The sequence below is a fragment of the Falco peregrinus genome, chromosome 3 (assembly GCF_023634155.1).
Source record: "Falco peregrinus isolate bFalPer1 chromosome 3, bFalPer1.pri, whole genome shotgun sequence".
Lineage (NCBI taxonomy): Eukaryota > Metazoa > Chordata > Aves > Falconiformes > Falconidae > Falco > Falco peregrinus.
Genome location: NC_073723.1, coordinates 51,544,729 through 51,560,879, shown reverse-complemented (window position 1 = coordinate 51,560,879; position 16,151 = coordinate 51,544,729). Strand labels below are relative to the sequence as shown.

Here is a 16,151-nt window from a genome sequence, read left to right as displayed (position 1 = left end):
ACATGGTACTGTGGCATTAGGACTAGAAGAATCTCAAAAAGGGTGGAAAGAAAGGTGCTAGCAGAAAAACATTTAAAGGAAAACATCTCAAGTTTACATTTGTACATATATGAGTGGTTTTACTCTTAAGAAAGTTTTTACTGTGGAAAGGATGGGGATGCTCCGTGAAGATACTTCTGGCTTTCTAATGCAACACTATTCTCTCGTTAGTTTTCTTGCAAGTTCCATTCACCACAAGACAAATTCTGAATGACAGGGTTTTTTTCTGAACCTTTGGCTTTCTTGTTCAAGCAACCCAGATCATTCTTTAGCAATACAAGTACCTTCCTTCTTCTTTTTCCTTTGCTCATCATGGCATCAGTAATTTTTGAATACCATACACATTGAACTCTTAAAACACTGACAACAGCTTTTAGAAACTTCACATCACCAGATGGCTCAGAATATGCAGTGCTTCTAAAGACAGCACAGAAAATGTGCTCAACTAAGGGAAGCCCAGGTAGATCTGCAGTTTGCAAATTGACTTTCAAGCTAGAATAACAGCAGCAGTTGAAGACAAACACGGAGCTTTTTTTATTCAAAGGTATTCTGGGAACATTATTATTTTAGGAATAGTAAACCAATTATCATAACAAAAGGAATAGAAAGCAGAATTTGCTAGAGAAGGCAGAATGAGACAGGTGAAGGAGCAACAGCAAGACGCTAATTATCACTGACCAGAGAAAGAAATAGAATTCACAAGCTAGCAATCTCATTAATTACAAATCACTAATGCTAACCTCACTTTCTGAAATTATCAAATACTGCTGCAGCGTCCAAGATGTCAGTTCCACTACTACCTGATGAGGCCCACTGGTCTAACCCCAAATCCATGTACCTGAAGTCCTGTACGCACTCTTCCATTAACAAACCTCAGCATCTTGTTACCTTCTCCCTCACTCTTAACTGAAACAGCCAGCTTTGGGGAAAAAAAATATTTCTCCCTCTCCTATTAAAACCTAATCAATGCAGAAAGAAGCATCTGAAATTAATTTGTAGAAGATAATTTAAGTTCTTACAGCTGGAATTACTCTGCAGATACTACAGATATTTAAGCAACTGGTGACTGAAAGCCCCACTACTCCATATTTCTGGCAAAGCAAGCAAGCTTTCTGCTACTTATGCTCTGGGATGTTTTCACGTGACCCGTCGTATTTTTGAACCCAGAGCTCTGAAATGTCCAGAAGTTCCTTTGCTTAGTAATACAGTAATGTGAAACACAGCACTTGGTTATAATGAAAACATTCCAGAGTACGAGTGACTAAATCCTACTTTCAGAAGTGACTCAGAGTTATGCCACAGTTGTGACACTATACATTTCAGTACACTACAGATAAAAACTATCTTTAAATAAGTTGTCCTGATTACTAAAAATTCCACTCAGTATTTTACTTTGTTTTTGCCATAAGGCCTTCTGTTCTCTGTACGACTGATAAAAATAGGTGACCTAAAAAAAAAAAAAAAAACAAACCAAAAAACCAAAACCAAACAACTGTAATCCTTACAGTTTTTCACTTCTGTTTGGTTTCTCTGAAATTTTCCTTAGTATTCCTTCTGAATAAAAGATCACCTAAGTCTTAAAAACACCTATGTTGTAAAACAAACAAAAAACCAGACCCCTTCTAATTGTGTTTATATTAGGCTTGTATGAACACAGCCCAGGCAGAACAGGGTTTCATCACACCGGTTTTTGAATGGTAAAGCACATCTACATCTCTTAATTAAGGGGAACCCCAAGCAGGCTTACATCTGCACACAAACTGGCAAGTTCTGCTGTCTATGAAACTTCTTAATTTGTTACCAAGCACTGGTAGTCCTAAGCCTTTAACACAGCAAGTAGGGGAAAACTTACTTAAACTCAAAACAAAATCCAGAACTAACTATAAATCGAGCAGTGGCAAAACAACCTAAGTACAGCTAGAGTACATTCAATTCATTCTTTTAAATAGCCTAACCTTCAAGTTGGTAGATTTAGCATTAAAATGAAACAAATAAATATGTCTCCAGTTCTGTATCCAAATTTGTATTTAAAGCATTGAAGAAAATGTTTTCTGGAGCTCTGAAATAATTTTACTGAAAAGCAGTATACAAATACGGATTTCGGCAAAAAAATCAACACCCTCCTCTAGAGAAAAAAAAATAAACCAAACCCAAAACAACAGGCACACCCCCCACAAAATGTACTGTAAATCACATAAGAAGCCATACAGCAGATACGAGTCAGAAGAAACTTCTTCCCAGAATCCCAGGACTCTTTCTGTTCTTAAGGGCCACAAGAGGAATAGAACTTGATTTGTTGATGCAGATTTTACTGTTTGCTCCCAAAGTTTTGCCTCCATTTTACCATCACTCATCATTTCATACCCAAACCACAGGACAAAAACCTGTTAAAAAACCCCAAACCCAGAATAACTAACCAAACAAAAAAATGCTAAAGATTTGCGACTATTAGTAATACATACCTTGTTTGAGGAAAATCAGTGCAGTCCATCCGGGATGTGATATACTGGTATAAAATTCTGTAACATTGATCAAAGAATCAATGTTAGAAACAGCTTAGCCAGGCATCCTGCATAACCTCTTCATCAGCAGCCACAACAGCAATTTGCAAGAGCCCAAATAATTCATATTAAATATGCTGCTTTTGTGAGAACTACAAATCACAACATTCTTTGTGAGTATTTACCAGATTGGCATTTAAGTTAATGTCATGCTCTCTGTGCACTGAGACAGTGAGCTCGGAGATCAACTCAGAGTGAGATCAATCTAGCATTTCATGCTACTCTCTGTGATCTCCCTCTGGACCACACAAAATCACCATTATGATTTCAAATTGTAACGTCTCAGACTTCAGAGGGAAGTTGAAGTACTGAGCAAGACATCTGAGTTACCGTTCCCTTTCTTTAAAAGCACCCATGAGTTTTAATTTTCCATCCAAATTATCATAAGGATTGCATATTCACAAAGATTTTATTCTGTTTTCAGATGGGGAAATAGTAAGTCATATATTAATATGATTATGCATTTAGGTTTCTCTTCTAGGAAAATGGCTAGACTCAACTTACACGTCACAAATTACTTCCATTTTTCTGGAACACCTGACATCTCTACAAACCTAACGGGGGTTTCAAAAAAGTTTCAACATCATAGGACTCATGTACAATGCCCTCCTTGAACTAAGATGACAGTACAGAAAAAATGTATTATTAATTTTACATACTATCCAGCTTCAGCTACTCCTTCCAAACAGTTTAATAATAATAATAAGTTGTTACAGAAGCTGTAAGATTGACTACACCTGAATTCCAATGGATCTGCAACCTTTCTTCTAAATCACCACTGTAACAATTCCAATTTTCTCTACATCCCCTACAATTCCGCAAAGGAGACAATGTGTGCTGGTTACATTTGGCTAATCAGCTATCCCTTAACAGCACATACAGTACGCTCCTCATGTTGCTTTAGTGGCTCTTCTGAGCCATGGATTTCCACAAAACACAGGACAATTTCTTTATCTTTTGGATTTTTATCTGTCTTTCACTTTTGGTGCAAAAGTTAACAGGGAGGAAAGTGATGAAGATTTTCCTAATTTAGAAGATTTAAGAAGATTAAGATTCCTGTATCCTGTGGATTTACTAAAGCTATCCACTCACTAAATGAGAATTTCTCCAGAATAATAAAAGCAGCTTTAAGAACAATAACCTCATGCAAACAAACAAACAAAACAACCAGTAAAAAGCCCCAAGGAATTGGTTATATAGAATGATCTGAAAAATATACTTGGATGCAGTGTTCAAGGACCAGCGGCTTAAGGTACACAGAACTCACTAAAGTTCAGTGTATGTTTAGCATCTGATTGCTTAGGTCCATACGAAAATTCAGGAGTTGTGGGTTTTTCCGTACTTATACACCACCATACTGTACAGTCATTTTAGAACTAGAACAGATGTGCCACTAGAAGAGATGTGTTCACTGATAAAGCCACCTGCTTACAGTGTACTCTGAACACAGGTATGGCACAAAAACGTCACAACCAAGCTGGATTAAAACCACACTAAGTTTAAATCAGCACCCACTTCAGCAAGTTCTTCAGCCCATTTTATCCTCTGATTCAATTCTTCCACTTTTCTCTTGGGCTTAACAGTACACCCTGAGCGAACTCTTGGCTGAACCGTATCAGAAGTGAAAGAAAACATAATTTATGATATTTTTACTAATACAATGTAGAATTGGTGTTGTGGCACATGTTGAGAGTGATTGAAGCAGAGCTGGCGCCTGAGTCCTGGCAGCACAGCACAGCAGTAGGACATGCCCCAGAAAAACCTACAAAGTCACTCGCTCCCCTGACGAGCAGTAGCACCACTCCCTGCATCTCCTCCTTCAAGCAAGCACCCCCGCGCCTGTAAAACCAGATTTCGCGAGGCCCAGTAAAGCCAACCGCAACGACTCGATAAACCCCTGAGTAAAATGCCGCAACCAAACCTCCACCGCCGACTTCGTCTTTTGACGGTCTCAGCCCTGACAAACCCCACACGGCGCCGCCGCCCCTCAGGTTCCCGCCCTGCCACCCGCCCGCGGCCGCTCGCCCCGCTTTTTTCCTTCAGGTACAGATGGCGCGGCGGACAGGTTGCGCTGGAAGACTTGTCGTGGGATGAACAGGGAAGTGCTGTAGCTGGGTCTCCTAGTCCTTGAAGCTGTGGCTGGGATGGCGGGTCAGTCTTCAGAAGCAAAGCCTGGCCCGTGCGGTGAGCCGGGCGGCCACCTTGGGTGTGCCCTGCGGAGCTGCCCGGTGCCAGCCTTGTCTTCCGTATCATCGAGGGGAGAAGGTGGTATTGGGAAAAGCTGGTGTTGTCCTAGATTTCCCCACGTGATGGCTGTAAGCTATGTGCGTAACAGCTGAGTGCGTATGCCTTTAAATGAACCTTGGTGTTTTTTCAGAATGTAAATTCATAATTGGGTTTATGCTCTTGTGTCTTTTTAGGCTTTGCTTTGAGGGTGGTGGTTGGAAGAAAATTTAAAAATACATATATTGATCTGTGTTTAAGGAGAACAGAATTCTTATCTTACAACCAAATTCCTGGTAGTTTCTAGCACTTGAGGGTATGACCTTTAAATATCTTGGATATGTATATTTCTCTGTCACTCCATATTATTTTTTTTTTCCTTAAAGAGACTACAGAACTTCAGGCTCATTTGCAACTGTACAAGCTTCTCTTGTCTTACAAAAAAAATCTTAGCCTCTGAACCTTTGACACAAAACATCAGGTTAACTGCTGGCAGGTTTTATTACAAGATGGGAAAACCACCTTTGATTTTTCCTGCTAGCAGGCTTGGTGAAATCGTGTAAGCTAAGCCGCTCCAGCATGCGCCTTTATTCCTCAGCTCCTTAGGGTCTGTGAAGTCTTGACAATAACACATCTACTGTACATTTATAACCTTTGCATATTGCTAGATCTTTTTCCTAAAAAAAAAAACCAAACCACAACTTAAGGAAAAACGGGCATTCAAGAATTTCTTTCAGCAAGAGCTGAGATACTTTTCTGATGGTAAAAGCATTTCTGTAGCTCATGAGTGCTCCCTTTGCTAAATGTCGTTAGTAAAATTAAAGCTACTTCAACACTTCTCAAATCAATAAAAGGTTATGAAAAAAATACTAATGCAATAGACAACCTGAAATAAAATCAGTTAAGACTTTGAATTGTTTACCAGTCGTTTTTAGATTATAGCAGCACTTGAATTGATAGTAGCTATCTCTAAACACCTTTCTGTGAGGAAAGCTTTATCTTTTCTGAAGATAAAAACTAAAAGTGTAGGGTTTTTTTTAAATCCCTTTTATTTTAGAATAACAATACCCAACCATGAAGTTATTCAGGAATGCCTGGTCTAAATACGCTCTTTGTTATCACTGCTAAAAATAATTGTCCTTTGCTATGGAATAGTTAGTTGGTTAGCTACCTCACTCTTAAATTCCTATAGATGATCAAGTAAGCAGGTGCTATCAGGCCCAGATCAGAGTCCAAAGGTGGTTGATTCTGCATAAATGAGATCACATGGAAAAAAAGTTACTTCAGATGGATTTTGTATCAACAGTATCTATTACAAATGAAATGCTTGTGATAAGAAGGCTTCCCCAAGTGAGAAATAGGGTTGTGGCTTTTGTATCTTTCCTCATAACCACCCAAAGACTTCACTTCTGGGTTGATTTTTTTCATGCAAGTCTGATTTGATGGTTATGTGCAGTTGATGATGCCTTCCAAGGGTCTCCTTAAGTTTTATTACCAGTAGTTGATCAATTGTTTTAGATCAAAACTTTCAGAAAGGACAAGGAGGTTTTGAGACACAGAAAACTGTAATGTTTTCCACCTGCCGTTTTCAACACAGAAAACCTGCTGAAGTGTCTGTGCATGTTCTAGCAGCTGCCATAGAAAATTTAATTATTTATATGTCAAAGATACCACCTTACATCTCAGGTGATACAAAGACATCAATTTCATGCTGGTTTTAACCTTTAAAACATTCTACAGATATAAAAACCCCTATACACAGTTGTTCATTTCTTGTCAAAAAAGTCTTGGTTTGAACTCTGGCAGGACTAGCTTTAATGAAAAAAAAAAGAAGCATCTAACGTAGCTTAAACTTACAGATGCCCATAAATCCACAGCAGCTTTATTTCAAATTACTACTCTCACTTCTACCATTCATGCTCTTAGAGCTGACAACTATGTTTTTCTTATGCGCACCATTTTTCTTTCTTCTCCTTCCTATTTTTCTTGTGGCTGGCACCATCAAGAAACCTGTAGCGCATCAGTGCTGAAGCTTGTCAAGCACTGAGTGAATACGGCCACACAGAGGAAACACAGTGGGTTACTTGCAGTTATTCCTGCTATGTGTTGTCACCTGCCAAAGAATCCAGCTCCAGGAACAAACAAATGTGCATGCAGAGTAGCTCCAAGCCATCCGTCACGTGTTAGGGCTAATGTGCATCAACCAGCAGACTGAGCGTCACCAGAAGCCAGTAAGATGATGTGAAAACATGCCAGGCCAGTTAGAAACCGGTTCAGGTGGCAATGCCTCCACTCACACTCTGGTTTGAGTATTTCCTCTTAGCCTGACTTAGACTTGATGGGTGAGTAACACCTCCTGTTCTGCTGTGGAGTGAGGAATGGGGCCTAACTTCTAGCAGAGTCGTTGTCCACTGTAGTGCTGGCACACCACAAGAGCAATCTAACCTGTAAATGAAGATGTTTAAGCAGCAGTCAGAATGTCACCATGTGGTAGACTATGAGCTATGTAATTTGGTTGTATGTGCAAGAGTACATGGAGCTTACGGAGAAGGGTAAGTGCGTGCTGCTGGGTCTGATCAGGCAGAGTTTGTAGGGGTGGGAGGAGTTTAGAGAAGCATAGTCCCTGCTCCTCTTGCTGGCTGCATCACTATACACGGTAGCAAGCTTATGTTTCCAGGAGATGCTGGAGAGACTTCTGTTGTTATAGTAGTAAGTAGGGGGAAGATGTAAACTGGAACTCAGCCTGGGTTTGGTTGAGCTTGAAAAACCTGGGTTGATGAACTGCATGCACGTGCAAACTCCAGCAGCTCCAGTTTGAGGCTGTGCTGAGAGCTCTCCGGCCCCTCTCCGGACTCCTTGGTCACCCCCCCCCTTTCACCTGTGCTTCGGGTTGTGTGCTGGGTTCGGGGAAGGGAGCAGCAGCCGGAGCTGGGGGGGGGAAGGGATGGAAGAGGCTGGGGGGCGGGTGGCAGGGGGAGTCGGGAATACCGAGGGCGAGAGTTTGTGGAACGGGAGGGTCGTTCTGAGGGACCAGAGAAGCAAATGCAGGCGTAGAGCGGCAGACGACGAGGCCGTGGGGCAGGTCCGTGAGGGGGCACAGCCGCAGGAGGGATGCCCGAGGCCCGGCGGCGGGCGGGGGGCCGTAGCGGGGCGGGGGCCCGCCCGGACCGGCGGGGAGCGGAGCTGGCCGGCCTCCCCTGGCTGCCCCCTGGCGGCGCGGCGGGGGCTCTGCTGCCGCGGGGTCAGCGCCGCTTGCCGGGGCGAGCGCTTGTGCCAGCGCTGCTCCCGTAGCGGTGCGTACCCGGTGTGGCGGGCAGGGGCGGGCCGGGGCGCCGGTGGGGCTAGTGGTTAGGGTGGGTGGGAAGGAGGACTTGTGCAATCGAAAGCTTTTACCAAGTGTATCAATTGAGCTAGCAGTAGTAATAGATAACTCTCTCTCTAGATCTACGTTTTGAGTTAATTACTTGCCGTCGGCAAGTAAAGATGAAAATTAAAATGTGAAAGGTCTGTTACCATGCATCATTATGTTCCCTGTCTACGATATAGGCTTTATGCTCTGTGTCAAGTCATGCAAGCATTTGTCATGCCTGGATGTGTTCATTTTTCAGAAAGTCAGTATTTTAAGGCTGTTAAAAGTAATTATTAATTACTGGGAAGTGCATTTGGTGAGGTAATAAATCAGAAAAATAAGGTACTAAATAAGGAAACTACAGATATGTTTTAATTTCACTTGACTGTCACCCCAGATACCTTCCAAAAGGATGTGTGTGTGTATATCTATATACACACGCATATATATATATAAGATTTGATTAGAAAACTGTTTCAATGAAGAACATAGTATTTTCCTCTCATTAAACATTTCCCAAAGCAGTTTTTTTGTGTGTATGCCTTGAAAATCAGAAAGAACATGGGTTTCCTTCTTGAGTTTGGAACAGTTGTTCCATAAAAGTTGGGGCTTTTTTCAATAACAAATCCAGTTTCATGTAAATGACTCGGTCTTTTGGAGAGCCTCTTGTATGAAAACAGCTAAACAACAAAGACTTGTGTTATAAAAGAGACGAATAAGATTATTCTGGTAGTGTATGTGATAAAAGATGTATCGCATGATTCCAGCTGTGAGTTGCAGTCAGTTGTTGGCAAGTAGCAAGAATGACTCAGCAAGAGACAATATCAACACACATAATTGCGTTATAATTCTCAATAAGTGTAGCATGTATAACTATAAGTTTCAAAGCATTTTTTTCAGGTGGGGAATTAGCTCAAATGGTAGAGCGCTCGCTTAGCATGCGAGAGGTAGCGGGATCGATGCCCGCATTCTCCAGTGTATATTTTCAGCATTTAACTATTTATAAAATAACCAGCAGCTTTTAAAAATATTTACTCTTGATTTGTCTTGTATGATGGGGTAAAGAAACCTTAAATAATTGTATTCTAAAAATGTTAAGGTATTAAATATTTCAATTTTTTTTCCAAATCATGTTTGATCTTTTGCATACAGGGAGAAAAAAATACCATCTTTGCATGACGTAACAAAACTTACTAGCATTTTAATACAATAATAAATGAGATGAACAAATTATAGAGAAAAATAAGTGATGGATTTTGGAAATATGCCCTTAAATCTTTGGTTTATGGTTTGATTCATTAGTTAAATTTATGTTTGATATTATAGTTTGGTGTACAATGAACAAAATTTTGTATTTCTGCTGTAATGTTTGTTATTTTTGTTATATTTTGGTTGTTTAGGCTATTTATTAGAAACAGTGGGCTAGAATATAACTGCTACTTCTGGTAGCAAGGTTGTGTCCTTTGCTCATAAGTTTTCGCATCTGTGAAATGTCATGGAAGTTTCCTCTTCTATGTAAATCTGTGCTTGCGCATTTTAAGTCTTATGAGATTTTTTAAAAATTCTAATTTGATTTTCTTGCTTGCTCACTCAGGTATTTGCTTGTACTTCCAGGTTGAGGCAGCATGAGGAAACAAGTACGGTGTACTTCCTATAAATACAGTGAATTCATGCAATCAGGATCTTGGGTGTACCCATATGAAACAGAAATCGGGAAACAAAACCTGTGAATTGGGTTTCAGGTTAAGGAAGGAGGAGATACTGTGCTGCATAGGTGTGCAGATTGCACCTGTGGAGAAAGTAGGGGAGCTTGGAGAATCTGCCATGCCATGACAAGAAAGATATTAACCTCTGGATGGATGGGATAGAAACTGAATTTGCTTATTTCTTTTGTATTCACCACATATTGGAGAGAAAAGAGTTACTGAGACTTTGACTGCTAGATGCTTGTTGAAATGAAGCCTATTGGAGAGAAAAATGTTATGGTCCTCAGTTCTCTCTGGGCTTAGGTAAAGATTTACATATCCATTTGCTTGGAATGAGACTCTTACCGTAGTTTTCAATGTGAATTATTATTGCTTCTATGTTTCTATTATTGCTCAATACCTGACATTTTCTGTCCTTCAAAGAGGATGAGTAATGTTGCTCTTTGTCAGCTAATCAGATGCAAGTTGTGCACTGATGAAATGAGAGAATTCAGTGGGGCTGTGTACAGAGGCACTCTGCAATGACCCTCTGAGCTATGGCTTCTGGCTGTAAGCTGTCTAGACTAATGACTGTTACATTTATGCCCAGCTTCCTACAGTGGAGCTCGTCTGTCTCTTGGGGCTTGTAAACGCACCATGATATGAATAGAAGGAAAAGCTTTTTCTCATTCCATGTGATGGTTTTATGTCCTTACTTTTTAGGTTAAACTATCTTGTGTAGAATTTACTGGATTGAGAGGAGCAAGGGTCCTAGACCCCAAAAGCACTACCTGTGGGAGGAAATTACCTGATGATGTCTATACAGCTTCCAGAGCCTTGTGTCAAAGGAGTGACTACTCTGATTCTGTCTGCACTTTCTGAGTCATAAGTTGCATAGAGACACTCTTTGTAAAGAACTATGTGGGAATTTGATTGATTTGAAGCTTTGATTGATTTTTGTTGCTATTGCCATTCACACAGACTATGTCCTCTGTAATATTGTGCTTCAATGAGTTATACAAGTTAGTTACTCATTCTGTGAAAAAGCATTTGTTTGTACTAAACTTGCTGGAAGATACTGTTATCCTCTGTGTTTGTTGTGTTCTGAGAAAGGGGAATAATTTCTCCTTACTTGTATCAATACTTTGTTCCAAGTATTACTTAGAAAATCTTTCTGGGTGGGGGTGGAGTTCGGGGACCATCATCTGGCAACTTCAGAGTCAGGCAGTGTTTTACAGCAAGAGACCATTTGTAGAACCTGCACTCAAAAACCTCAGTTCCGTGAAATGCTCCTTTTAAATAAAGATTGTAGTACATTGGTTTTCTAAGCTAAGCACACTTCATTTCTAAGCTTTCTTATAAGGGGTGCTATATGATATTTTACAACGAAGTTTGTAAAAGGCTTTTGCTGTAGTGATTACCATTACCCTATTTTGACCAAGTTATATTTACTTGGTCAAAGGAGAAAGAACTCTTGAAGAGAGTGAGAGGTGACTTCGTTACTGGGTGTAAGCACTCGACTGTTTGGAAGAGAAGGAAATTGCACCTTTGAATGTGTTCAGCTTCTAGTTGTCATGTATTTTTCCTCTCAAGTCCAGTGTTGTAAACCACCACCACCGCCTCAAGTAAAGTGCCATATATATAATAATAAATAATATAAATAATAATATGATAAATAAAAATTAATAATATTTTATTATTAATTAAATATTGTATATTTTTATAGTTTTATAATTTATATTAAATTAAAAATATTTGTATATTTTTATATTATTATTTTTATATATTATATATAATAACATATAAAATAAAATAAAAATTTAAATAAACATAATAAAAATATAATAATAAAAAAAAACATATAAATAAAGTAGCAGCAGAAGAGCGAAAGAAAATAGCTGTTCAGCACAGGGGGTTCCTCACCTAGGCCGGTGACCTGATACTTTTTTTACCTTTTGGCCCCTGTTTTGTCTTTATTTCCTGTGGTTGCAGTTACTATTGAAATAACTTGTTCCTGCTAAACATAAGCAAGTTCTACACTCGGTAGATGAGTGTAGGCATGGATGGACTGTGGAGTCTGCTGTGTGCTTTCACAGACTCAAGGAATGCAAGTTGGCTTTTGTTTGGTAAGCCCACAACTACATTTTTGTCGTGTCTCAGAAGATATGCAGGTTTATTATTCATTGTTAGCATAGGATCATCCAAAAAAGAAGGATGAATCTTGAAGAAATGAGGACCTGGGCACTGGGTGGCTGTAGTGCCCCTTTCTGGCCTTGGAGACAGGCAGGTTCTAGTGTTACTGCAAGTATAAGCACCAGCTGGGGAAATAAATATATTTTGCTTCTCCTGACTACATTCAGGATTACCACTGTGGTGGTAATTACACCAGGCTTGTGTAGCAGTCTCTGATACCCCTTTTGCACTTGCTCTTGATAATCACAAAGAATAGGAAAAAAGGGACAACTCACAGCTTTTCTTTTTCTGTTCAAGTCCACAATATTTTCTACAGTTATGTTATAGTAGCAGAGAAAAATCTTCAAATATTGTGACTTTCTTGTCGGTATCCCAACTGTTTTCACTAAAAGAAAGACTGAAATAGGCCACAGAAGGGAATCCCTGCAGTCAGCTTGTGACAGCAGAAAGCTCCACAGAGCATTAAAATGCAGCTTCAGAAACAGTTTCACTAAATACTTGGAAAGCTTACTTCTAATTCTGTTGGTGTAAATATTGAAACTCCTGTTTTATTTGTTACAGAAATCTAGTCAAAGCCAGTAACTTTATAAAGGGAAATGGAAATCGATGGCAGAGTTAAAAGCTATAGTAGATTTTTCATTTTTATGTACGCACAGACAGCAACCACGCCATTTGATCCGTAAGAAACTAACAAAGGAAAAATGAAGGGAGGCAGACTTGTTTGTGCAAGGGTGGTAGTGACTCCTGGTTGGTGGAGGTGTTTCAGGTTAGCCGGAGGGAAAAATATTTTGCAACCTTGCTTGTCGATCCCTACCAGAAGAATCTGCAAATGATTTTAAGGCTCTCTTTTTATAAACTGTAAAGCAAATAATGAAGTCTATTCATAAAATACGATGTTAAGAACAGCCTACGGGTGTCGTCGCTCGTTAGTGAGGTGTGTGGGGGACAGTCGTTTCTGTGAGAAGCTGCTGCTAGCGGCAGCCCAGTGCTCAGGCTGAGTCCTCGCTGCAACGTCACGGAGCCTGCGGCGGCTGCTCCCACTCGGTGGCTGCCGGCGCTGGCTCTGTGCCAGGCGCCCGCCAGCTGCCCCGGGCGCCCGCTGCCCCCACGGGCCCGGCCCGCCGCTTCCCGCACGGGAGGTGCCGGTTGGCAGCTGCCGGCGAGACCCGGGCGCGGTGCCGGCCTGCAGGGATGGTTCCCGGGTAGGGGGGGGGAAGCTCGGCGTTGACTCCCGGGAGCCACCGAAATCGGAAATAAGAAAACTCCTTAATGGCAGTGTAGCATTAAGAAGCAGGCGTTCCTTTACTGCAGCGCTGGATGCGCGTGGGATCGCCCCACCTAACGCGCATGCCGTAGGTTTCGTTCAACCGAAATGATATAGTCCACACGTATGTTTCCGCGTTACGTTTCCCGGAAAATCATACATATTCATTTACTAGGCGGTACTATGTTAATGAAGCGTCGCGCATGCTCCTTGCAGGTATCACAGTCTTCTAAGGGGTCTCAAACAATAGTCGACCCTATAGTCACAGCTGACCGATCACTCAAGCTTAATTTGCTTCCCTTGTATGGAGAGTCCCAGGAGGATCCAGGTTTGTTTCACTAGCTACCTACACGGGGGTCTCGTCAGCGACCCTAAGTTGTAAACGACTCTTTCCCTCTTGGCATAAAACGACACAGCCAGGGCTGTTCAGCGATCTCGCCGTGGTGACTGCACTGACACAGACCACGCAGTTGCAAAGCTAAGCCCGGCTGCCTTACACGGTGACACTGGAGCGCCCAGACCGCCGCGGGGCGGCTCGGGGGCCCAAGGCTTGGCGGGACAGCGCCGCTGGGCGGCCGCGCAGGAGGCTGGCGGTTGGGCCCGCCCCATCGGCCTCTCTAGCTCCGCCCCCTCGCCTTGGTCCCGCCCCCGACGCTCGTGCGCTCTCCCGCCCCGTCCCTTTCCCGCGCGCGCTTCCGCGCTCCGGGGCTGCGGTTGCCCTGTGGGAAGTGACGGGGTACGTCAAGCGGAAGTGACGCGCGTCGCGTGCAGGCCCGGACCGGTGCGGGGGGGTTTGGACAAGATGGCTGGATCCACAGGTCTGTGAGGGGGGCCCGGTGGGCCTGGGGCGGGAGAGCGGAGCGTTGGGCTCGTGCTCGGGAGGTGGCCCGGCAAGGGCCGGGGGGGGTCTCCTTTCTCGGGGGGTGGGGGGCGAGCTGCCTCTGAGGGAAGCGACCGGAGCGGGTAGGAGTTATCTTCTGACAGGGGCAGAAGGGGAGCTGCGGGGGAGCCGGGCCAGGGTGCGCTCTAGACGCGGGCCCTCCCGTCTGTAGGGCAGCGACAGCCCAGTGAGAGCCTGGCCCGAGGGGTGAATGGTGAGAGAAAGGGCTCTGGTTCTGTAATGAAAGTGGTGGGGTGCTGGAAGAGAAGACTGTCTGCTGAGAGGCAGGATTGAGTCGATGCGTGTGCATACAGGGAAGGGAGGAGATGTTGCTAGCCTGGTAAAAGTGATGGAGGAAAAAGATTTGTACCAAAGATTTGTGCCAGTGTACCATCTGGTAAGTATACGAGTTGTGGGGCAGCAGTGTCTAAAATAAAGATTGGCTATTTCCCATGTTGATGCAGGGGAAAAGGAGTCGGGCCTGTGTTGTGTTTTGGAGCAAAGGTACTTCAGTTTGGTGGTTACTGCAGCATGGTGGGGAAGAGCGATGAAGCATCTTGCTGTGTCTTGCTAGACAGTCATTGGAGCCAAAGGGTCTCTCTTATAGGTAAACGGAAAGGCAAAGAGCTGTAAGTCGTACCAGGATTCCCATATCAGTAACCAGTAAAGCCCGTGTTGAGCATTTGCATGGCAGAATATTGTTGAAGGTGGTGGCAAAGAAAGGGACAAGAATATTGCTTCAGGTACTAAATGCAGAAGTTTAAGAAGCACAATTATACTGCCTCAGTTTCATGAGGGGCTTGAAATATAAAAAGACCTTTCCCCATACAAAAAGCTGAAGTCTTCAGGGCCTTTTTTCCCCTTCTTTTACCCCTGAAACTTTGTAAGTGGGATTGACAGAGTTCAGCACAGAGGAATGAAATTACCTCAGTGGTCAGTCTAGGCTGAATGTGGACCACTGATTTATTTCTGCTCCCAATCCACTGGATCATGGAGGGATTGAGATTATAGCAAAACAGAAGAAACTTCTTTGTATTGAAGCTGATTGTGGTACCTTACTGCTGATTCTGTAAGGAGAACTTGGGCAGATTTTTTTGGGGTGGGAGAGTCCTCTGCACTTGGTAACATAACTTTGGGGGTGTGGGATTTAGAGAGTGGAATTTGGTAAGGTTACAACAAACTTTGGGGCATAGAGCAGCTCTTGCAACTCTGAAAGAGCAGTCCAGAAAGATACGTTATTGCCTATGATAAACTGAACTAGAATGGATATGTTGGAGAAACTGAAGTTTCTCATGTGGAGAAAGTACTGATGGCTTTTTATGGCTATATGCACAGACGTGTGTGTTTATGTGTCTGTTTGGTTTGTTCTTTCCACATAGTATGCAGGAATTCAGATTTTTAAGACTTCGCCAAGAAGAACTGCTCTTGCCAGGAAGCTGTGTTACAGTATTTTGTGGAGGAGGGAAGGGAATGATTTGCTATAGACATAACATTTAACTCTACCTAGCTCTATGAATGTAATCTGCTCTTGCTATAGTTCAACTTGATCCTTGTTTATTTCAGAAAAAAAGAATGTTTTGGTTACATGAAGGCCAGGAATGAAATGCTAGCCCTGAGGAAGTCAACAGCAAAACTTTTACTAAGGTCAACTGTCTCAGTTTCATCCCAGAAATTCCTTTCCTGGGCTCACTAGTTCTTTGAAAAATCATGTAAAAAAATATGTGCCTTTAACAACAAATAATTTAGTTTGAAAGTAGCTGTTTTTTAATGTGTGCTAAAGAAACTGTGTATGTCAGTGTTGTATTATTGTTGAATAAGTATCTTACCTGCTTTCTAAAATCTCCTATATTGTCTAATTTTACATGTAAATATGTATGTCCTGGAAATGGGACATTTGTAAGCTGCAGTTTGATTCATCTTCCAATATTGCAACTCCATCTGCTTGAAGCTGGACCTA

At 42.2% G+C, this 16,151-nt stretch overlaps 1 protein-coding gene and 1 non-coding gene across 4 annotated transcripts in view; both read left to right on the top strand.

Moving 5' to 3' along the window:
• The first annotated feature begins 9,074 nt into the window (after positions 1-9,074).
• TRNAA-AGC (transfer RNA alanine (anticodon AGC)) lies at positions 9,075-9,147 on the top strand. The gene has a single exon. It is a non-coding gene; the product is annotated as a tRNA-Ala (tRNA).
• A 4,826-nt stretch (positions 9,148-13,973) lies between these two features.
• Positions 13,974-16,151, top strand: part of UBE2V2 (ubiquitin conjugating enzyme E2 V2) — a 29,603-nt gene continuing 27,425 nt past the window's right edge. For all 3 annotated transcript variants that reach the window (XM_055799075.1, XM_005241411.4, XM_055799077.1), the window contains exon 1: positions 13,974-14,132. In XM_055799075.1, the coding sequence (XP_055655050.1) occupies positions 14,117-14,132 (16 nt within the window). In that variant the 5' untranslated portion in view covers positions 13,974-14,116. The remainder of the gene's footprint in view (positions 14,133-16,151) is intronic.